The sequence below is a fragment of the Caloenas nicobarica genome, chromosome 15 (assembly GCF_036013445.1).
Source record: "Caloenas nicobarica isolate bCalNic1 chromosome 15, bCalNic1.hap1, whole genome shotgun sequence".
Classification (NCBI taxonomy): Eukaryota; Metazoa; Chordata; class Aves; order Columbiformes; family Columbidae; genus Caloenas; species Caloenas nicobarica.
Window position 1 is genome coordinate 1274480 of NC_088259.1, and position 24377 is coordinate 1298856.

Here is a 24377-nt window from a genome sequence, read left to right on the forward strand (position 1 = left end):
ACCACCCGCTCACACAGTCAGTATCCCGGGCCATGCTGCTGGAACGCAGCCATGGGCCATCCAGCTTCTCGCTGCCACCGCCGACCACGTCGGACCGTTGTGGCCCCTGCTGTACCCTGGGCCACAGCCAATGGAAGCGGAGCCACTGGCAGCACAGAGCTCAACCCATCGGGGCTGCTGAATCCTGGTGAGATATTGCTGCCTGGCTGGAGAACCTGCCTGTGAGAGTGCACCACGTAGAAGCTCCTGTGCCCGAGAGTCGGTCACTGAAGAATCCGATCCAAACAACCAGCGGGGAGATCGAGGTGCTAAGATTAAAGTGGCTGAAGTAGATTTGCACTGGCAAGATGAAGGTGAATTCTTTATGGTCCATTGGGCCCACGATGCCTCAGGTCATCGAGGAAGGGATGCAACATACGGATGGGCTCATGATTGAGAGATGGACTCAACCATGGACACTGTTGCACAGGTTATTCACCATTGTGAAACATGCACTACAATCAAGCAAGCCAAGAGGTCAAAGCCTGTGTGGTATGGGCGGGCGATGACTGAAGTGTAAATATGGAGAGGCCTGGCAAATTGACTATAAAACACTGCCACAAACCTGCCTCGGCAAGAGTTCTGTGCTTACAATGGTGGAGCCACCACCGGATGGCTGGAAACATACGCCGTGCCCCACGGCACTGCCCGCAACACTGTCCTGGGCCTTGAAAAGCAAGTCCTGTGGCGACACAGCAGTGCAGAGAGAACTGAGCCAGATAGCAGGACTCATTTCTGGAACCTCCTCATAGACGCCTTGGCCAAGGAGCACGGCATTGAGTGGGTCTGTAACATCCCTGTCATGCACCAGCCTCCAGGAAAACCGAGCGGTGCAAAAGACTGTTAAAGACTATGCTGAGAGCAGTGGGTGGTAAAACTTGAAGAAACTGGGATTCAAATTTAGCCAAGGCCACCCCGAGAGCACCCAGGTGCCCAGGGCTGAGCTGACCCTGAGCCTCCGAATGGGACACCCTGACCTCCCTCCTCAGGTGCAGGGTCACAGTGGGGCCCTTTGTGACCTCACTTGGTGACACCCTGTTGCGGGGGAGTAATTGAGGAGTTTTGCTTGCTGCAGAACAATGTTTAGATTTCTTAAAGAGAAGCGCGACTTAAAATATTTCAGTGGCAGGTTCACTCTATTATTTACTGCATGGGGGAAATATGCCAAGCCGAATGCTGCTGACCTTCTCTCCAGGTGCCTGTACCCATTCACAAAACAAACTTTCAGGCGTCTTCCCTTCCCGATAACCGTTCGCTCCAGGGGGCTGTGTCTTGGAGCTCTGGAGACAAACTTTCAGGTGAGGCCGTGTCCATCGCGGTGCAAACTGTCAGGATTCCTCTTTCCCTGATAACGGTTCGCTCCAGAGTTTGCATTTTAGAACTCCAGCAGCAAACTTTGAGACGAGGCCTTGTGACCATGTGCAGAGCAGACTTTCATGAGACAAAATTCTCAGAAAATAAAAAATTGAATGGAGTAGAATAGCAGAAGGGCTGGCTAAAGCTGGGTACCTGTGCAGAGGTCCGTCCCGAGCATAGAAAACTACAAACTTATAACAGACCATTCACACCAAGATCCAGTCCAATAGCAAAATTTTACCACCAGGTCCTTTACTCCCCACTGGACCTTTATTCCCTGAGTCCACGTGGGCCTCTATTTTGTTCAGTTGTAGACATTGGTTTTGGTCCACATCCTTGAAGGTGCCATTTTGTCTGGATAAATCCTTTCTTCTCAGCGAAGTGCAAAAATAGGCCCGGCTTTGCAGATGTCTGTGATGTCTCTGCATTAGCCTTGGATCGTTGTTTTCCCAGTCAGTTCCATTTTTCCCAGCAAAATGCAAGCTAGACTTTATCATGCAAGGCGTTTAGTGTAGTCTGCAGTTGCTTTTGGCAAATACGACCTTAAAATTTTAGCAAATCTAGTCTACTAAGTAACATGAATCAAAGAGTATATTAAAAAATCCTACAACCTTATATCTCTAAATAATCCATTAGATTTGGTGTGCATCTACTTAAGCTAAATGATTAATATTGAAGTTGAATTAGGCTCATCCACTGACCCATGAGTAGTAAAACCATTGCCATACAGCTCACTTATTTAGCAGGGAGCGCTCAAAGTGGCTCATCCAGGCTGTCATATTTATAGAATGAAGTGGTTGACTCATAGTCAAATTGCACACAGTAGGAAAAGTCTGCACGAGACTCCTTGTGCCCACAAGCCACCGGCGTTCAGTTGCCGTTCTGCTTCCCTGTGGGTCTCCTGGAAGGAGTTCTTGGCCTGTCTGTGGCTCAGGCCCTTCCCTCCTCTGCAGCCTGGACCAAACTGCCGTGGGTTTGGCTGAGGAGGGGGGTCGAGTCTACCTGCCACACTCCACCCCCTTGACCACAGTCAATCCCCTTCATTCTCTCATAGAGTGGTAGTGTGGTTACCTCTTGCCTCTATGTCATAAATACATAGCATGTTGTAGTTCAGTGGTAAGAGTCCAATTGTTTGATAAACTATTTGGTTTAAATGCTAATATCATCTATATACAGTGTTAGCATGCATGTGAACTTTTGTTTAAGCAGATAGCTTCAATAATATAGAATATCACTATAAATTGTATTATCAGGGTGTTTGTCACAACAAATAGAGATCCTTTGCTTATATGTGTACCGGGCTTTTATACATAAAATGATTGTAAGTAACAAGCACAATAATGTTAAGAGTTAACAGAATTACAACTGGATGGAGCATCACATTCAAAGTTCCTGTTGTGGTCGGTGACCATCCAAATAGAGTCTCTCACTTTAGTCTCAACAGGACATGATGTGCCTTCAGCAGCAATAGGATGATATATTGTACTTTCATCTTACGGGAAGCTGGAAGACAAAGAGAAGAAATAGACTGGTCTCGGCAGTGTTTGCCGGACAGGTTATGCCATTAGACATATGGGAAAATCCATTGTGCACTAATTCTGCATTTTGTAGCATTGCTTTTATCTTTGTCTGTAGGAATCCTAAGGATATATGATAAGGTGTCTTTATGATTATTCACAGGCCTATTATCTAAACACAGAGGTTCTACTTGTGGTTCATGTGCTTTTCTACATCCCAGCTACAGTAGCTTGAGTGTCCTTACAATACTCCTCCTCGCCATTCTTGCACCATTCCCATGTATTCCACCCCCCTCAGTCAAGAAACTGCTTTTGCTGGGGCCAGCAAAGCCGGAGATGTTCACTGGGTTTGTGAGGTGTAGTACAGAGCAATTTCTAGAGGTACATAATAAACACATACATATCTGTACAATGATGCTTTAAATCAGGTGTTCCATTCATTTTATCAAGGAATTAAATGAGCCATTCATCCAGGCATCATCAGTAGATTGCTCCATTTGATGCACAAAGTCTTGGAGATGTTAAATGTTGTCTTTCATGTTGGCTGATTCATCACTTATGTTGAAGCAACAGATGTTTTTAAAATTGAAGCAGCTTTTTCAGCCATTACCTGCTGAGGGAAAACAATAATATAAAACATTAATACCAAAAATCCCCCAACATAGTATAAGTCAATAATACAGATACCAGGGTTGTCATGCTGGTAAAACATATTGTCAAAAGATCTGCAGCTGTCAGTCTTCCCTTAATGCAAAAGGCAGATGAGTCAGTTACAGTAGAGGCAAACCAAATCTAAGTATTTATATGGAGAGATATCAGCAAAGGAAGGAAGATGCTCAGACAAGAGCAAGGTGGGGTAGCAGGGGGAATGTCTCCAGCCTGCAGGGAAAGAGGTGCAGGTGATGCCACAGCATAGGACAAGCTGTCATGGAGATGATCAAGGGATGTAAGGAGGCTGAAAGCCCCCAACAGACATGAACTCCTTCTCCCTTTAGCTATGGCTGTTTTCTCCACCACTGATGACTGTGAGGAGACATCTTGTCCTTACAGCACAGGGGCCTCATGGCCTCCTTGTCCCCAGCCAGAAACCTGGGCGGTGTGCGACCATAGTCCTGCCCTTGGCCTTGTACAGCCCCACATCACACTGTCCCAGGAAGGGCCCTGGGCAACATGGGAGGTACAGGATCTGCCTTCCCAGGGTTGAGGGTCAGGGCTTGGCCCTTTTATTAATGAAACACATCCAGGTTTACTGATCTTCAGAGAGAACTTCCCCTTGCATTTCCTGACCTGTCATCTCTGCCTCCAGTTTTCTTCTCTAACCAGATCCTGGGGTCATTTCCTCAGTAGTGTCCCTCAGTGGGACCCATTAAAATTACAAGAAACTTTGCAGTTTGAATCTGACTTTGACTTCTTGAGAGATTTTACTCAGCTTCCCCTCAGGGTCTGATGATCATGGACTCAGCACCAAACCCACCAGAGGGGTCATTAAAGTGCCTTGGGCTGCTCCTGTGCTGCTGAGCTGAGCTGGGCTCCTGCGACAGAGGGAGCTCATGGCAAGCGGCAGCGCTGCAGAGAGACAGCTCTGCCCAGGAGCAGCTCCTCTGCAAAGCACAGCAGTGCTCAGGGCTCTGCTTGGGGATCTCAGGGATACCAGCAAGGCAGAGAGAGATTAAAGGTGGTCAGGACTGGGAGGATGACTGAGAGCTCACTGGAGGAGAAATCTCAGCAACCCTTGCCATGGTAAGTCTCCTGGTGCAGGGCAATGCAGCTCTAGCTGCATTGGAGGCATCTCGTCAAGTTAGCACAGGCACAACTTGTGGGATCTTTAAGGAGGGAGCTCTTGTCAGGCAATTTTGAACAGCTGTGAAGCTAGGTGAGCACCCAGGGGTGCCCAGGGCTGTCCTGCAGAGCAGGGTCCCTGCACCCCAGGGCTGTGCCGGGGCAGGGACTCTGCCGCCCGCCAGGGTAAGCGCTCAGCCTGCCCAGAGAGATCCCAACAACACTGAGGGGAGAAGCTGTGGGGGGAAGGAGCGACCCCTATCAGAGCAGGAAAGGTGCTTCTGCTGTGGAGAGGATGCTGTCTGGGTCAGTGCTGCTCACAGCTCCAGATCAACCCCAGGACTTTTCCGAGGGGATGCCTCAAAGAGAAGATCAATGCAAGGATTACCAGACAGATAGGGAGCTTTTGTGAGCCAGTCTTTTCTGTTTCCTATCTGAAGGGATGGGGGTACAGGAAAAGAGAAAAGGAAAATGAGCCCTCCTGCTTAAACAAGTCACTGAGACTCCTGAACTGCAACTTCAAGTGATCAGTATATCTGCTAGAAGCCTCCTAACATCTCGTCAGCCCCTGCTCTGCCTGTGCACAGCACCAGCATCACATCTGCTGAACCCATCAGCCTTAGTCTGACCTGTCCTGTTTTCCAACCTGCAAACAGGAAGATGCCCCCAGGCAGTACCCTGTGAACAGGCAGGATCTGTAGGGCCAGGGTGAGGGCACAAAGGGTGGGATGTTCTGTGAGCACTGACCAGGAAAGGACACGACACGTGGAAAGACCTCCCATGGGGAGAATATCCAGGCAGCATGGAATTGACCAGAAAGGAGAGGAAACTAATCCTGTAATTGTTATGGGAGGGAGAAAAGAGAAAATCCCGTATGATCCCCTGCAGCGCAGATCCCTTCTCTGAGCAGCCCCCTCGCCTCCTCTCCCACCCAGAAAAGCCTTTGCCCTCAGGGCCGGGGGCTCCAAGGCATGAACCAGCTCCTGTGCAGCCAGAGCTCCAGTTCCCTCTGCAGAGCACAGGGGCTGAGAGCAACTGCCCACCCGGCAATGGTGGTGTGTGGGAGGTGGCTGCACAGCTGGGGAAGGGTGACACTGTCTGAGTGCCTGGCTGCCTCTGCCCTGGCTTCTTTCACACCCACCCTCACCGCATTTTCCTTCTTGCTCCACTGCTCTGGGTCACTGTTGTTGTGATCTTGTTCTTGCTGTCAGGCTCTCTGGGGATGGGAGTTTCAGCTGCAGAGTCACGGCCTGATCTTGTGGGTCCTTTCCTGCAGCTGTGTCCATGGGAACACGTGTCCCAGCTTTGCTCTGACCTGTGGGGCTGTGGGCAATGCAGCCTGTGGGGCTGGAGAATGAGCTGAATCTCCCTGAATCAAATGCCATCATTAGGACACTTGGACATATCGTTCAGGTGTCCTTCCAATCTGTTATCTTCCCTCCAGGATGCAAACCTGTCCTACAGCACCTTTGTGTTATCTCAAAGCCCCACGGAGAAGCTCAGAGATGCTGTGACAGAGAAAATGCTGTTGGGTTTTTGAAATGAGCCGTGTGTATCCTGGGCTAAACATGGGGTACTGAGACATTAGGAAAGAGTGAGACGTTGTGGTTCCATCTGACAAGGCTGAACCCTAGGTCTGGCCCCTGCCCCCCATTCCCGTGACCCCCTGCTGCAGAGCAGGTCTGACTCCTCGGCAGCCAGCGGGCACAGGCCCTGCTCCTCACGGCACCTCCGGCCAGCACCACCCAAGGCTCAGCCATGGAGCTGAGGGAAGGTCTGGAAAAGGACAAGGGGGTGTGGAGCAGAGGGAGGGGCTGTGGGAAATGGGTTTGATTTTGTCTCCCCTAACTTGTCACTGTCTTTTCCTCCTGTAATAGTGCCCCATGCCTATTGGCAGCAAATGTCCAACAGCAGCTCCATCACCCAGTTCCTCCTCCTGGGAGCAGCAGCTCTTGCACTTCTGGTTCTTCCTGGGCATCTACCTGGCTGCTCTCCTGGGCAACGGCCTCATCATCACCACCATAGCCTGTGACCAGCACCTCCACACCCCCATGTACTTCTTCCTCCTCAACCTCTCCCTCCTCGACCTGGGCTCCATCTCCACCATTCTCCCCAAGTCCTTGGCCAATTCCCTCTGGGACACTAGGTGCATCTCGTTTTTGGAATGTGCTGCACAAGTCTTTATGTTTCTCTTCTTTATGGCAGCAGAGTATTTTCTTCTCACAGTCATGTCCTACGACCGCTACATTGCCATCTGCAAACCCCTGCACTACAGGACCCTCCTGGGCAGCAGAGCTTGTGTCCACATGGCAGCGGCTGCCTGGGCCACTGGGTTTCTCAGTGCTCTGCTGCACATGGGCAATACATTTTCACTGCCGGTCTGCAAGGGCAATGCTGTGGACCAGTTCTTCTGTGAAATCCCCCAGATCCTCAAGCTCTCCTGCTCAGATGTCTACCTCAGGGAAGCTGGGCTTGTTATATTTTGTGCCAAGGTATTCTTTGTATGTTTTGTGTTCATCATGCTGTCCTATGTGCAGATCTTGAGGTCCGTGCTGAGGATCCCCTCTGAGCAGGGACGGCACAAAGCCTTTTCCACGTGCCTTCCACACCTGGCTGTTGTCTCCCTGTTTGTCAGCACTGCTGTGTTTGCCTACGTGAAGCCCCCCTCCATCTCCTCCCCATCCCTGGATCTGGTGGTGTCTGTTCTGTACTCGGTGGTGCCTCCAGCAGTGAACCCCCTCATCTACAGCATGAGGAACCAGGAGCTCAAGGATGCCCTGTGGAAACTCATATCTTAGTGTTTTCTGAAGCCAGAAACTGCCCATCTGCTTCTACATTGCAGTTTTAATGTAACTAGTTACAGGTCCAGCCTCTCATCTGTATTTTCTGTTGTTATTGATGTTTTCTTTATTGTGATAACGTTGTCATCCCCTTTCCAAATCACTTTCTGCTTTTCTTTTGTAACTACTGGCTGTGTAAATGAGGAGCCATGATCTGTGTGTATTTAAACAAAATAAGGGGTCCTGTAGTGACTTCATCTTAAATATATCCTTTCTGCAAGGCCTTTTGGAGCTGCAGGGACAGTTCCTGTGTGCATGGGAGGAGGGGAAAAGAGTCCAGCATGGCAGCACTGCCAAGCAGCACCAGTGCGTGGCCTTCCAGAGCTGTTCTCGTTCCAGTCCCACACTCTCCTTCTGATCCCTTGTGTTGGTGCAAGGCCTGAGTGCTCTGGCAGCTTGGTCACCGTCCTGCTGTGTGTCAGTCCTGTGAGCGCAGGCAGGGACAGGCAATGGGCACTTGTGTGACAGAGCTGGCCTCAGAACAGCCTTTCCAGAAAGAAAGGTCATCTCCTATGGGCAGGCCCTGAAGGTTTAGGTCTTCTTACAAACCTTCTCTCAAGAACATGCCCACAAAAGTGGCGAAAGATGCAAACACCAGTGTACAGCTGAACAGTGTGTGTGTGCAGGGCTGGGCACACAGCAGTGTCCTCTCACAGCCAGGCCTCCTGCCAGAGACCTGCAGGACCAGCAGAGCAGGGTCTGCGCTGTGCCCATGTGCACCGGACACCCCTTGAGAAGAAGTCTCAGGTCAGTCATCATGGACTGGCCTCTCTACAAACACCATTTCCAGCACTGGCCTCTCACCCCAGCTCACGGAGGTTGCTTTTCCCTCCGTGGCTGGACACTGAAGGAGCAGGTCAGAGGTTCACGTTTGCATTGTACAGATGAGATGTGAGCATGCACATCATGTACAAGAGGTGAGATGAACCCAAGTGAGCACAAACACCATAAGCTATTCCTGGGAGTTCCATGAAGGTCTGTGGGACAGATAGTGTGTCGAGGTCACTTCACGTTGGTACTAACAGTCATGGAAAACCACTCACTGGGATCAAGAAACAGCTGGTGGGGATGGAGAGACAGCAGCACAGGTCGGGGCACACTGGGGTGAGAACAAGGTGGGGAACCGCATGGGGTGTCTTCAGCCTGTGGGGAAACAGTCACAGGCCTGGGACAGTGTAGAACGGCCTGTGGTGGAGATGGCCAAGGGTGAGGCTGAATGTCCCTGGGACACCCAAGGTCTTTGTCCCCTTGGCTATGGCTGATGTCCCTGACAGCGAGGCCTAGAGGAGACACATTGTTGTCATGGCCATGGCACCCCATTGCCTCCTTGAACCCCCCAGGGAGTGTCACACCATTGTCCTGCAGTGGGCATCATCCCCACATCCCCAGGAAGAGCCCTGAGACACACGTGAGGGACAGGATCTCCCTTCCTAGGGGCAGGGGGTCAAGGTTTGACCATCCTCCTTCATCAGACAAACCAAGGGTTTTCTCACCGTCAGAGCTGCTGCACTTTGCCTTTGCCTGATGCAATCACTGCCTCCAATGATCTGCTCTAAGTCCCTTGAGAGACTTTGTCAGTAACAGCCCTCAGTGGGGACCATTAATGCTTCCAGGAACTTTGGAGTTTGCTTCTGACTTGGACTTCTTGAGGAGATTCTTCAGTCTGTCCTTGGTATCTGAGGTTCATGGACTCAGCACCAAATACGCCATGGGGCTCATTAAAACACAGAAAGCCCTAACGAGTGATATTTTTTTCCGTAATTTTCTTCAAATCTTCAAGATTTGTAGAACTAACTGGAGAGGTTTCAATGGGACACTTACTGATGAAGATTTCAAAGAAGATTTCATAAAGGAGGGTTTTTTACTTTCAAGGGTATTTTCTGTCATTTTTCAGTGTATAGAAGTGACAGCAGCATTTTGCAATGGACATGGATCCAGAGGGTCTCCTGAAGACATCTGGACAGGCAGGAGAACAGTCCCTTGAGGCTGGACACTGTATGTACAACCTTGCTTCTCACCCCCCGCCCCCTTTCTGCCGGTTCCCTCATTGGCCACCAGAGACTTGCATCACTTTTCCTCACATCAGACTTCTCCACTGAGCTCTGCAGGTGGATGCTGCAGCTCCTGTACACCAGCTCTCACCTGCTCTCCTGTGTAAACACTACACAATTTCATAAACTAAAACACTTTCCTCAACTGTGTGTGTAAGCTGGATCTAATGAGGTCCACCATCCCCAAAGGACATCAACACAAGAACTGTTTTAGACAGAGAGATGGGAAAAGACAGAAATAAACACAATGAACGTGTTGACTACCATGTTAATTAAACCTCTGAAGAATGGGGCAAGTTTGTAACTCCCCGAAGCTCAAAGCAGAAAGCAGACAGTTGAGAGGCAACTGAAAGACCAAAGAGCAAGTGGAGGAGGAAACCCGAGAGCACTGGGAAGGGCAAACGTCCAGACAGTCTGCTGGGAAGTTGTCCTTTGACATGGACATTTAATCAGGAAAGGTGGAAACTCCTGAATGATGAGGGAGATGAAATAATAGAGTGTTGGTAATAGAAGTACAGGGGAAGACCAGTATTTCTTTTCCTACCCTTAGTACACTGCCCGGGGCATCTCCGCTGGCACCAGGTGTTTGTGTCCCCGTAGCTGAAGACATTTGTGTCCTAAATCCATTCCCAATTCTGGAAAACTGGTAGCTAATCCACTTTCCCCCTTTTTTTTCTCTTCCCCTTTTCTCCACTTTCTCTATCGCATGTCGCTTTATGGGCAAAATAATAAAGTTAACACTGTTTGATTGAATTATAACCCCTTGGCATTTTGGTTGCCTTAATTTTGTGCTTCGAGATCAAGGTAAATGAACCATCACGAGTCCCTCATCGAATGGACCGTGACATTAAATTGGTGTCACGGACAGGATTCTGAGAATACAGAGGAGTGCAGGTACTGTGTGGTCAGTATTAGGGGAAGAAAGTTTCTCTCCAGCCACACCTGGCCCTACACCCGATAAGGTGAGAGGTGTCCAGAAAGTAAGGGGGGCAATTCAGATTTCCCGCACACCACACACACCTGGGTGTTGAGCACTCCAAACTTGAGTTGAGGGCTCTGTCTCTGGGATCTCAAAGTGCAAAAATGGGTGTTGTTCTCATGTTGATGAGAATTGTCTGCTAGGGGGAGTGAAGGGGCAATCCTGTGTGTTTCTGTAACTAAGTTGAGCCTTCCCGTAGCAGATTTTTGTCCCCTCCAACCACTCGGGAAAGAGAAGTGTGACACAGCAGGTGCTGTGGTTTTGTGTAACTAAGTTGTTCCTTCCTGATGTGGGTTTTCTCCCTTCATAATAAGAATGACTGAAAATGCTCATAATCAAGATTTTTTGTTAGAGAAAGATTGAGACTTGTTGTACACACTTTTAGCAAAGTATGGGGCTTGACCCTCCATACCCGGAGAAGACTGGGCTCGTGATAATTGGGCTAATTTACAGAGTGTAGTGGGCTGAGTGATTTCTCTACAGGCTAAGTCTAAGTTTAGCTCAGATAAAAACAAAGCTATAGTCTGTGCTGACCTAGGAGCCAGCCTAGTAGCAGCGATTGAAGATCGCCTCAGACAATGTAGTAATGAAAGCAAAATTATAGAATCCCTTGAAAATCTGGTGCAGATTTTGCAAAAGTCAACCTCCAATTTAGAACAACAATTAGAAAAAGAGAGGGAAGAAAACCACTCATTAAAAGCTACTCTAAAGGAGAAATGTTTAAAAAACACAGGAGTGCTGAGGGAGCGGGAGCTAGAGGAGAAAAATATCTGACAAATAAATCAAATTTACCCTTAGAAAGAATTTGAGGAGACGAGAAAATGTGATGAGGAATACCCACACGTGAGACCCTTAGTGAAAACAGAATATTTTAATGCAAATGAGGAGGATACTGACCCTCACATTACAACTAAGCAAACACCTTACATTGCCACCCAGCTGGCCAAGCTAAAGAAAGAGTATGGTCACCTCCCTGAAGAATCTAAAACGGAGTACGTGTGGCGCGTATCCCTAACTGGGAGAGACCAAATTCAGTTAAGTGAACAGGAAGCTAATGGTTACTGGGGGCATGAAGTTTTCTTAACAACTGGTGACAGATGTGCCCCATGGTCCCTAACCCAGTGAGTTGCTTATTGGGCTGGAGGGCTAAACCCTTTAGATAGAGGAGAGCCCCTGGCAATCACTGGCACACCTGATCAATTGCTAGAAAGTGTACACAAAGCAGCCTGCTTGCAAATGACACATGAAAGAAAATTGATTCCCGAATGTGAATCCTCAATGATGCTGGCAGTGAGTCCTGACATGATGACTCCCTTGATAAGAGGACTCCCAGAGACACTTAAACCTTCAAAGGACAATCGCATTGATGAGCCCAGTAGAAAGACTGGAAGGTTTGATCAGAAGCCAGGGTACCAGAAGTGGGAGCCAGAGGGACTGTCCTGACATTACCATTGATTCACCCTTCACCCCTGCCCCGACTTCCCCTAACCAACCAAATACTAAAAAGGTGTGGATGTGGGAGGGAGCAGCACAAGAATTGATACATTATAATAAGAAATATGGCCCTGTAAAAATGCTAGAAGTAAGGTCGAGAGGAATCCGTCATACTGAAGTCAAGAAACTGCCCCTTTCTACTGGTACTGCTGCTGCTACCAGTGCTCCAAGAAAGGAGCATCCGCATATTAGAAGGGGAAAGAGGGAAGAGCCTAAGATCCAACAACAATGGTGGGTTATGGGAATTAAAAAGGGAGTTCCTGGAGATACAATGGAGGGCTTACCCCTTGATAAACTAAGTAAACTGGTATCAAGATGGCATAATCCAAAAGAACATTCACAGAGCATGAAATAAGTCCTACCCATTACACCTTCAGGTCCCTCCTCCACCGAGGATGAAACTCTCCCAGAAACAGGAAAACTAGAACCTCCATTCCCTCCATTCCGCACTCATACCTGAGAGCAGGACGTGACAGGCTGTGGATATTACAACATAGTCCAGAAGCTTCTCAGTCTCTCTGGGCACCTCCTTTGTTGAGGACCCTGACAATTGACTGAGGGTCCCACCCCTCCTGCCCCCACAGCTGGGGGAGGTGAAGTCACCCTGCTCAGGGTAGGGGAGGACATGTCTGTCAGCACCTTGGTACCACCCTGGTGTGTACATGGGGACAGGCACAGTGCGGCACAAAAGGTGCTAAGGAGCCATCGACTGCCCTGTTGAAGGCTCTGGATCTCAGGGGGATGTGCAACTGCCACAGTGGGGCATTGTGATGTCACTGGTGATGTCACAAAGAGCCCCGCCCAGGCACCCCTTTAAAAGCGGGGCAGGGGTTGCCGAGCTGCATCCTCTGGCAGGACAGGGAGGTGGCCACTCAACCATGGCCTGGTCCTGGTGAAAGAGGAGATGTGGTGGCAGCCGGACACACTGCCATGGCCAGCACTGCTACCAGAGCCACTCTCGCCACTGCTATGTCCCATCCCTGGAAACTGTGAGGCCACTAAGAGCCAAAATTTCCCATCCCTGGACACCTTGGGCCACTCAGGGTTAAATTTCTTGTCCCTGGATGTCCCGTCCCTGGATGTCCCATCCCTGGGCCCCATTAGGGCCCAAAAACTTAAAACGTCACATCCCTGGACCCCTTGGGCCACTGAGAGCCAGAATGTCCCATGCCAGACCTCGGCTATTCCATCCCTAGAGACTTTGGGACCAAGACCTAAAATGTCCCATCCCTGGATCCAAGATGTCCCATCTCTAGACACTTTAGGCCACCCAGGCCCAGATATCCCATCTCTGGACCCCATGAAGCCACCAAGACCCAGGATGAACCATCCTTGGAAACTTTGGGGACACCAAGTCCTAAGATGTCCCATCTCCAGCCACCTTGGGCCAACAAGATCAAGATGTCCCATTCCTGGACACTTTGGGGCCACCAAGACCTAAAATGTCCCATCCCTGGATCAAAGAGGTCTCATGCCTGGAGTCTTTGGGCCACCAAGACACAGGATGTCCCATCCCGGGACCCAAGATGTCCCATCTCCAGCCCCCTTGGGCTACCCAGGCTAAGATGTCCCATCTCAGGAAAATTTGGGCCACGAAGACGCAGGATGTCACATCTCTGGATCCCTTAGGCCACAAAGAACTAAAATGTCCCATCCCTGGACACTTTGGGCCACCAAGACGAAGATGCCTTATCTCTGGACACTTTGGAACACGAAGACCAAGATGTCCCATCTCTGTACCCAAGATGTCCCATCTCCAGCCCTCTTGGGCCAACCAGACCCCAGATGTCCCATCCCTAGATGTCCCATGCCTGGACTCTGTGAGGCCATCAGGTGCCAAAATGCCCCATCCTTGGATCTTTTAGGTGACCAAGACCAAGATGTCTCATCCCTGAAAACTATGAGGTCACCAAGACAGAGGATGTCCCATGCCTGGACACATTTGGTGACCAAGACCTAAAATATCCTATCCTTGGGCCCCTTGGGCTACCAAGACCTAAAATATCTCATCCCTGGACACTTTGGGCCACCAAGACCCAGGATATCTCATCCCTGGACTTAAAATATCCCATTTGCAGCCATCTTGGGCCACCAAGACCTAAAATGTCCCAATCCTTGCACCCCTTGGACCACCCAGGCCAAGATGTCCCGTCCTTGGACACTGTGAGGCCACGAAGACCCAGGATGTCCCATCCCTGCACCCTTTGGGGACACCAAGCCCTAAGATGTCCCATCTCCAGTCCCCTTGAGCCAGCCAGGCCAAGATGTCCCATCTTTGGACCCTTTAGGCCACCAAAAGACCTAAAATGTTCCTTTCCTGGATCCACTGAGCCACCAAACACCAGGATGTCCCATCCCAGACTCCAGATGTCCCATCCCTGAACACTTTGGGCCACCAAGACCTAAAATGTCCCATACCTGGACACTTTGGGCCAATCAGACCGAAAATGTCCCATCTCTGGACATTTTGAGGCCACTAAGACCCAGGTTGTCCCATCTCAGGACCCAAGATGTCTCATATGCAGCCATCTTGGGCCACCAAGACCTTAAATGTCCCAACCTTTGGACCCCTTGGACCACCCAGGCCAAGATGTCCCATCCCTGGACACTGTGAGGACACCAAGACCCAGGATGTCTCATCCCTAGACCCTTTGGGGACACCAAGTCCTAAGATGTCCCATCTCCACCCCACTTGGGCCACCCAGGCCAAGGTTCTGCCATCTCTGGACCCAAAATGTCCCATCTCCAGCGCCCCTGGGGCATCAAGAGCCAAAATTTCCCATCCCTGGATACCTTGGGCCACTCAGCACAAGATGTCCCATCCCTGAAACCCTTAGGCCACCGGGACATAAAATATCCCATATCTGGACACTTTGGGCCATCAATACTTAAAATGTTCTATCCCGGGACCCCTTAGACCACCAAGACCCAAGATGTCCCATGCTTGGACAGTTTGGGGACAATAAGACCAAGGACATTCCTTCCCTGGACTCAAGATGTCCCATTTGCAGCCATCTTGAGCCATCAAGACGTTAAATGCCCCAACCCATGGACCACCTAGGCCAGGATGTCCCATCCCTGGACACTTTGGGCCACCAAGACCTAAACTGTCCCATCCTTGGACACTTTGGGACACCCAGGCCTAGATGTCCCATCCCTGGACACTGTGAGGCCACCAAGACCCAGGATATCCCATCTCTGGACTCCTTCAGCTACCAAGATCAGGATGTCCCATGTGCAACCATCTTGGGACACCAAGACCAAGATGTCCCATCCCTGTATCCCCTGGGGCACCCAGACCCAGGATATCTCATCCCTGGACTCAAATTGTCCCATCTCCAGCCCCCTTGGGCCATCAAGAGCCAAAATTTCCCATCCCTGTATCCCCTGGGCTACGCAGAGCAGGATGTCCCATCCCTGGACCCCTTAGGCCAACAAGACCTAGAATGTCCCATCCCCGGACACTTTGGGCCACCCAGGCCAGCAAGACTCAGGATGTCCTATTCCTGGACACTTTGGGGACACCAAGTCTTATGATGTCCCATCTCCAGCTCCATTGTGCCACTCAGGCCCAGATGTCTCATGTCTGGACCCCTTGGGCCAACCAGAACCAAGACCTCAACATCTCCCCCAACTTCATCCCACCTTATGTGGAGAGTATTGAACTCTAAGACCTCAAAACTTCTCCCCAAACTTACCCCCTCCTCACCTGGGGATGTTCAACCCCAACCGTCTCCCTAACTTCACCGCACCTCATCTAGAGGATGTTGGACCCCCAAACCAAACAGGTCCCCCAACTTCACCCCACCTCACCTGGAAGAGGTTGAACTCCAGCTGAGACCAAACATCTCCTCCAATGTTGTCCCATCTGGGGAATAGTGAACCCAAGACCCCAAACACCTCTCCAACTTTGTCCCATCTCATCTAGAGGGTGGAGAATCCCAAGACCCCAACCATCTCCCACAATGTTGTCCCACGTCATCCAGAGGATGTTGAACCCCAACATCTCACCCAATTTTGTCCCACCTGGAAGATATTGAACCCCAAGACCCCAAACACCTCCCCAACTTCATGTCTTCTTCACCTGGAGGATGTTAAATCCCAACCAAGACTCCAAACATCTTTGCCAACTTTGTCCTACCTCATCTGGAATGTGAGAACCCAGGACTCCAAAATATCTCCTGCAGTGTTGTCCCACCTCGGGGATGGAGAACCCAAGACCCAACCATCTCCCTCAACTTCATCTCTCCTCATCTAGCTGGTGGAGAACTCCAAGACCCCCAACATCTCCCGCAGTGTCATCCCACCTGGAGGATGTTGAACCCCAACCAAGACCCGCAAACATCTCCCCCAACTTCATGCCTCTTCCCCTGCGAGGATGGAGAACCCAAGACATGAACCATCTCCTCCAATGTTGTCCCACCTTACGCTGACAACGTTGAACTCCAAGACTCCAAGATCTCCCCAACTTTGTCCCACCTGGAGGATGTTGAACCCCAACTGAGACCCCCAAACATCTCCCCAACTTCATCCAACCTCATCTGGAGGATGGAAAACACAAGACCCCAACATCTCCCGTCAACTCCTCCTGATTGGTGAGTGGAGCGGGTCAGGCCTGTGGGTGGGGTCTGTGGGCTGGGCCTGCCAGGAGCAGTGGCCACTGCTGCTCTCCCAGGGAAGTTCATCTGGATACATTTTGGGGCCACCAGGAAGTTGGTGTCACCCAACAAGACGTGTGAGTGGGTGGAGGGCCCAGCAGGGGAATCTAGTTGGCCGGCATCTACTTGTCCATCATCCATCTGTCCATCCATCCGTCCCTCCACATGGCCATCCCTCCATCTCCTCATCCCACCACCCAACTGACCCTCATTCTCCATCTCCTGGTGTCTCCACCCTCCTCTGTCAATCTGTTCATCCCCATCTTCTCACCCACCTCCTGGTCCCTCTATCTCCATCTCCTGGTGTCTCCATCTCCTCGTGTCTCCGCCCATCTGTCCATCCCCATCTCCTCACCCATCACCTGCCCGACCCTCCCTCTCTTGGTGTCTCTATCTCCTCATCCATCCATCTCCTTACATCTCCCTCTCCTGGCCCCTCCATCTCACAGAATCACAGAAGTCAGGGATTGGAAGGTGTAAGAGCTGGTCCGAAGAACAGTATTTGCCTGAACATCGCCATCAGGGACTTGGAGAACAGATGCCCTGATAGAAAGAATTGGACAACGACTTGGAGAGAGGCCTGAGGAAAAAAATTGTGTTGTACAGGTCTCTCCAACCCGGGGGCTACAGGTAACAATGGCTGCTGTACAGATTCCACCTGCTGCCACAGCCAGACTTGCCCCCACCTCCTAAAAGGAATTGTGTTGTACAGGTCTTTCCGACCTGGGGATTATAGCTGCTGTCCGGAAGATGGATTTTCACCTGCTGCCTCAGCCAAACTTGCCCCCACCTCCTACCTGCTACTAAGGCCAGTGAAGAAGATCATGTGCAGAGGCTCTCCAAAGGTCTTGAGGTCACCCAGCGGACCAGTAAGAGACCCCTCAACCGAGGCGATGCAGGCGCGAACGGGTTCTGGCAAGCGAAGCGGGGACTCTTCAGGCCTGCGCAGTTAAGCCTGGATTGTGAAACAAAGGCAGAGATTGGCCTCAATCCATGGGAGCGAAGCGAGGTGAAGCAGCATAAAAGACAATTCCCAATGGGACATTGTTGAGGTCTCCCCACCAAAGGATCACGGATCATGACAGAGAACTGGCAGCACTCTTCTCACGGCACCTGAGACCATAGGGATGCCTTTGGATCTCGTAGTGGTAGCCAACCCTTTTTTTTCCCCCTTTCTTTTCTTTCCTTTTTCTCCAGTCTCTGTATCACGTGCCGCTTTACAGGCAAAATAAATAAAGAAACATTGATGATTGAATTACAACCCCTTGGCATTTTGATTGCCTTAATTTTGCACTTCGAGATCAAGGTAAACGAAGCATCACAAGTCCATCATCTAATGGACCGTGACAGGCCTGGATCACAAGTCTTATGAGGAGCAGCTGAGGGACATCAGGCTGTTTAGCCTGGAAAAAAGAGACTGAGGGGAGACCTTATTGGTCTCTACAACTACCTGACAGGAGACTGTAGCATGGTGGGTGTTGGTGTCTTCTCCCAAGTAGCAACTGATAGGATGAAATGGTCTCAAGTTGTGCCAGGGAAGATTCAGATTGGATATTAGGAGACATTTCTTCATGGAAAAAGTTGTGAAGCAGTGGAACAGGCTGCCCAGGGAAGTGGTGGAATCACCATTCCTGAAGGTGTTTAAAAGACATTTAACTGGGTTTCTTAGGGACGTGGTTTAGTGCTAGAGTTGGGTTATGGTTGGACTTGATGATCCTGAGGGTCTCTTCCAGCTGAAATTATTCTATAATTCTATTGACAAATCAAATTCAGGGCGGTTATTCCCTTTAATGCCAGTTACAGGCCTGCAGTGTTACGCGAGGTGCCGAGGCTCTCACACACCCCTACGTGCATTGGGCAGGGACAGCGACAGTCCTGTAGAGGGCAGTCAGCCCCATTCACAGTGAGTGTGGGACAGACACCCCAGACACCATTGCAGACAGATTCCGTGCCTTTGTGCAAGAAACTCGTTCCCACCTCTGAAGGATCGCAAGATCTGTCCTTTGTCTATCCAGTAGATGTAGGGCAGCCCATGAATAGGAAGCGCATCACACCAGGGTGTCCATGCGTATAGCTGCACTTCTAAATCTCCTTCTTTTTCTTTTCACCACTGTGTTCTTACCCCCTTGATAACACAATCAAGGAACAGACAAACCATTGTCACATTGGGACTGTCAGCAGCACCTTGTCATTCCTAGAGATCAGTGACACGTCTGCTCAAGTACCTCAGGGGCAGCAGAGACTCCACTGACAAAACACACGTTTCCTTCCAGGTCTGTCATTCCCAGCCCTGTTTCTCTCTGGTCTTGGGGACAGCAGGGCTTGCTCACTCTCCTGTTGCCCAATTTCAGCCCTAACTTTCCATCTGCCAACCAATGTGACCTTTCTCTGCTCTGAAGTCAAACCTTTGCACACATGGGGACCTAGATTCTTGGTACCAACCAGATTTCCCTAAGACTCTCAGAGCTTGGCCGGGTGCTACACCTGAGGTGCCACAGCCCAACTGTGCACTGATGCCCTCAGCCAAGGGCACAGCCAGGACAAGCTGCAGCCTGTGCTGTTTGACATCCATAGAGTCACTGCCAAGGCGTGGTGGGACAAGTCACACAGCTTGGGGTGCTGCAATGGGTGGGTACAGGCTTTTCAGGAGAGACGGGCTGGAAGGATCAGCAGTGGGATTCCCTCAAAGTGAAGAAGTTGCTTGGATGTATGGAGCTCCTTTATGTGGAGAGTGACAAGATGGATTTTCCCTTGTGAGTGAGGGCACCAATTACAAAGCCCTGGGGCTGCGGGGACACATGGCCATGCCCCCCAACAATCTAGTGCCACCGAAAGTGGGGCATGGCAGTCAGGGAGAGGCACCAGGATAAGGAGGAGAAAGCAACACTGAAAGACTGTGCTAGGGAAATTGGAAATTATTTCCTTTTTCTTCAATATCACTTGAAGGAACCCTGCTACTGCTGCCATTTTAGTGGCCACTTTCTGGGCTCAGGAGAGTCCTGGAGGCTGGGGACCCTTTTCTTTAGGGGGCACCAGGGGCTCCCCGGGCGAGTGGTCCCTGCTCTGGCTGGAATTGGAGAGCCTACAGCTGCAGCAGTCCAGGGAGAGTCCAGACCTTGAGAAACTTTGGGGTTCCACCATCAGGAATCTCTTAAGTTTTAAAAGGAGAAGTGTCCAGTTCTGTATCAGGGCAGGAGAATAACCCCATCCATCAGGACAGAGCAGGACCTGACACACTGAGCAGTGACACTGAGGAGAAAGGCCTGGGCACTACAAGGGCCGCCACACAAGCCCGTGCTGCACACTCACCATGAACAAGGCAGCTGCACACGGGGCTGCATGAGGAGGAGCGTGGGGACCCAGACACCTGGAGTTCTCATCCCATTCGGTTCAGCACTGGTGTGACCCCACACACACGGGTGTGTGCCAGTGTGCAGCTTCCCCATTTGGAGAAGCAGGGAGGAACTGGAGAGTGCAGGGCTCTGCCAAGGCAGGGTTCAGGACCTTGTGCACATGGTGTGGGATGCTGAGCGACCTGGGCTGTTTTGGCCCAGCAGCGCTGGGGAGGCTGCAGCAGTGTAGTAGTAGCCCGAGAGTGCTTGAAGGGTGATTTCAGAGATGGTGGAGGTTTTCTTCAGAGTGCAAAACAGCATAAGAAAAAATAACGGCACAAAGTGCAGCTGGGGAGGTCCAGGCTGGACATGAGCAGAAAGGAATGTGAGTGGAAGGGCAGTGCTGTGGTAGAGCAGGTCACTCAGAGGGAGTCTGCATCAGCCCAAGGCTTTGTGCTTCAAGGAACAGCTGGGGAGGATGGAGAGAGATCAGCAAAGGAAGGAAGATGCTCAGACAAGAGCAAGGTGGGATAGCAGGGGGGATGTCTCCAGCCTGCAGGGAAAGAGGTCCAGGTGATGCCACAGCATAGAACAGGCTGTCATGGAGATGATCAAGGGATGTAAAGAGGCTGAAAGCCCCCAACAGACATGAGCTCATTCTCCCCTTAGCGATGGCTGTTGTCTCCACCACTGATGACTGTGGGGAGACACCGTGTCCTTACAGCACAGGGGCCTCATGGCCTCCTTGTCCCCAGCCAGGAACCTGGGAGATGTCAGACCATAGTCCTGCCCTTGGCCTTGCACAGCCCCACATCACGCTGTCCCAGGAAGAGCCCTGGGCAACGTGGGAGGGACAGGATCTGCCTTCCAAAGGGCCGGGGGTCAAGGCTTGGCCCTTTGGTTAATGAAACCCATCTATGTTTACTCAGCATCAGAGAGACCCTCACCTTGCTTTTCCTGACCTGTCGTCTCTGCCTCCAGTTCTCTTCTCTAACCATTTCCTGGGGTCATTTCCTCAGTAGTGTTCCTCAGTGGGACCCATTAACATTTCAAGAAACTTTGGAGTTTGAATCTGACTTGACTTCTTAAGAGGTTTCTTCAACTTCCCCTCATGGTCTGATGTTCATGGACTCAGCACCAAACCCACCAGAGGGGTCATTAAAGTGCCTTGGGCTGCTCTTGTGCTGCTGAGCTGGGCTGGGCTCCTGGGACAGAGGGAGCTCATGGCAAGCGGCAGCGCTGCAGAGAGACAGCTCTGCCCAGGAGCAGCTCCTCTGCAAAGCGCAGTAGGGCTGAGGGCTCTGCTTGGGGATCTCAGGGATACCAGCAAGGCAGAGAGAGATTAAAGATGGTCAGGACTGGGAGGACGACTGGGAGGAGAAATCTTTGCAGCCCTTACCATGGTAAGTCTCTAGGGCAGGGCAATGCAGCTGTAGCTCCTGGAGGCATCTCCTAAAGTTAGCACAGGCACAGCTTGAGGAATCTGTATGGAGGGGGCTCTTGTTCAAGTAATTTTGAACAGCTGTGAAGCTGGGTGAGCACCCAGGGGTGCCCAGGGCTGTTCTGCAGAGCAGGGTCCCTGCATCCCAGGGCTCTGCCGGGGCAGCGCTCAGCCTGCCAGTGGCTATCCCCGCGGTGCTGTGGGGAGAAGCTGTTGGGGGAAGGAGCAATCCTTATCAGGGCAGGAAATGTGCTTCTGCTGTGGAGAGGGTGCTGTGTGGGTCAGGGCTGCTCACAGCTCCAGATCACCCCCAGGATTTTTGCAAGTGGATGCCTCAAAGAGAAGATCAATGCAAGGATTACCAGACAGATAAGGAGCTTTCCTGAGCCTGTCTTTTCAGTTTCCTATCCTGAGTGTAGGGGGGTGCAGGAAAAGAGAAAATGAAAATGACCTCTCATGCTTAAACAAATCACTGAGACTCATGAACTGCAACTCTGAGTCATCAGTACGTCTGCCAGAAGCCTCCTAACATCCCTTCAGCCACTGCTCTGCCTGGGCAGGGCATCAGCATCACCTTTGCTGGACCCGTCAGCCTTAGTCTGACCTGTCCTGTTTTCCAACCTGCAAACAGGTAGATGCCCCCAGGCAAACGGGCAGGATCTGTAGGGCCAGGGTGTGGGCACAGAGGGTGTGATGGTCTGTGAGCACTGACAGGGAAAAGACATGGACAGGGAAACACCTCCCAGGAGGAAAATCTCGTAGCGAGCAGGGAAATGATCAGAAATGAGAGGAAACTAATCCTGTAATTGTTATGGGAGGGAGAAAAGAGAAAATCCCGTATGATCCCCTGCAGCGCAGATCCCTTCTCTGAGCAGCCCCCTCACCTCCTCTCCCACCCAGCAAAGCCTTTGCCCTCAGGGCCGGGGGCTCCAAGGCATGAACCAGCTCCTGTGCAGCCAGAGCTCCAGTTCCCTCTGCAGAGCACAGGGGCTGAGAGCAACTGCCCGGCAATGTTGGTGTGTGGGAGGTGGCTGCACAGCTGGGGAAGGGTGACACTGTCTGAGTGCCTGGCTGCCTCTGCCCTGGCTTCTTTCACACCCACCCTCACCGCATTTTCCTTCTTGCTCCACTGCTCTGGGTCACTGTTGTTGTGATCTTGTTCTTGCTGTCAGGCTCTCTGGGGATGGGAGTTTCAGCTGCAGAGTCACGGCCTGATCTTGTGGGTCCTTTCCTGCAGCTGTGTCCATGGGAACACGTGTCCCAGCTTTGCTCTGACCTGTGGGGCTGTGGGCAATGCAGCCTGTGGGGCTGGAGAATGAGCTGAATCTCCCTGAATCAAATGCCATCATTAGGACACTTGGACATATCGTTCAGGTGTCCTTCCAATCTGTTATCTTCCCTCCAGGATGCAAACCTGTCCTACAGCACCTTTGTGTTATCTCAAAGCCCCACGGAGAAGCTCAGAGATGCTGTGACAGAGAAAATGCTGTTGGGTTTTTGAAATGAGCCGTGTGTATCCTGGGCTAAACATGGGGTACTGAGACATTAGGAAAGAGTGAGACGTTGTGGTTCCATCTGACAAGGCTGAACCCTAGGTCTGGCCCCTTCCCCCCATTCCCATGACCCCCTGCTGTAGAGCAGGTCTGACTCCTCGGCAGCCAGCGGGCACAGGCCCTGCTCCTCACGGCACCTCTGGCCAGCACCACCCAAGGCTCAGCCATGGAGCTGAGGGAAGGTCTGGAAAAGGACAAGGGGGTGTGGAGCAGAGGGAGGGGCTGTGGGAAATGGGTTTGATTTTGTCTCCCCTAACTTTTCACTGTCTTTTCCTCCTGTAATAGTGCCCCATGCCTATTGGCAGCAAATGTCCAACAGCAGCTCCATCACCCAGTTCCTCCTCCTGGCGTTCACAGACACATGGGAGCAGCAGCTCTTGCACTTCTGGTTCTTCCTGGGCATCTACCTGGCTGCTCTCCTGGGCAACGGCCTCATCATCACCACCATAGCCTGTGACCAGCACCTCCACACCCCCATGTACTTCTTCCTCCTCAACCTCTCCCTTCTTGACCTGGGCTCCATCTCCACCATTCTCCCCAAGTCCTTGGCCAATTCCCTCTGGGACACTAGGTGCATCTCGTTTTTGGAATGTGCTGCACAAGTCTTTATGTTTCTCTTCTTTATGGCAGCAGAGTATTTTCTTCTCACAGTCATGTGCTACGACCGCTACATTGCCATCTGCAAACCCCTGCACTACAGGACCCTCCTGGGCAGCAGAGCTTGTGTCCACATGGCAGCGGCTGCCTGGGCCACTGGGTTTCTCACTGCTCTGCTGCACACGGCCAATACATTTTCACTGCCACTATGCAAGGGCAATGCCCTGGACCAGTTCTTCTGTGAAATCCCCCAGATCCTCAAGCTCTGCTGCCAAGACTTCTACCTGAGAGAACTTGGGCTTCTTGTAGTCAGTGCCTGTTTAGCTTTTGTGTGTTTTGTGTTCATTGTGCTGTCCTATGTGCAGATCTTGAGGTCCGTGCTGAGGATCCCCTCTGAGCAGGGACGGCACAAAGCCTTTTCCACGTGCCTCCCTCACCTGGCTGTGGTCTCCCTGTATGTCAGCACTGCCATTTTTGCCCATTTGAAGCCCCCCTCCATCTCTTCCCCTATCCTGGATCTGTTGGTGTCTGTTCTGTACTCGGTGGTGCCTCCAGCAGTGAACCCCCTCATCTACAGCATGAGGAACCAGGAGCTCAAGGATGCCCTGAGGAAACTACTTGAATATTCACTACTTCAGGTTAAGAAGGTTCGTGTTATCTCACTAGGGCTACAATAGAAATAGCCAGGACTAACTTTTCTCATATGTGTCTATATTTTTCCATAGTGCTTTTGCTGGGCTT

The 24377-nt window shown here is 51.2% G+C and overlaps 1 protein-coding gene across 1 annotated transcript; it reads left to right on the plus strand.

Moving 5' to 3' along the window:
- The first annotated feature begins 51 nt into the window (after positions 1-51).
- On the plus strand, positions 52-24313 carry LOC135995009 (olfactory receptor 14J1-like). The gene is made up of 4 exons (XM_065645972.1): positions 52-187; positions 618-823; positions 1235-1337; positions 23253-24313. Exons 1-4 carry the CDS (start codon positions 52-54, stop codon positions 24311-24313), a joined length of 1506 nt encoding a protein of 501 aa, XP_065502044.1.
- The last annotated feature ends 64 nt before the right edge of the window (positions 24314-24377 follow it).

Excerpts from the sequence above, each read along its gene's own strand:
- LOC135995009 (XM_065645972.1), top strand. The coding sequence starts at position 52 with ATGGGCCATCCAGCTTCTCGCTGCCACCGCCGACCACGTCGGACCGTT. Across the intron at positions 188-617 it reads ATCGGGGCTGCTGAATCCTG|AGTTCTGTGCTTACAATGGT; the intron begins GTGAGATATTGC and ends TGCCTCGGCAAG. Across the intron at positions 824-1,234 it reads AGGAGCACGGCATTGAGTGG|GTGCCTGTACCCATTCACAA; the intron begins GTCTGTAACATC and ends CCTTCTCTCCAG.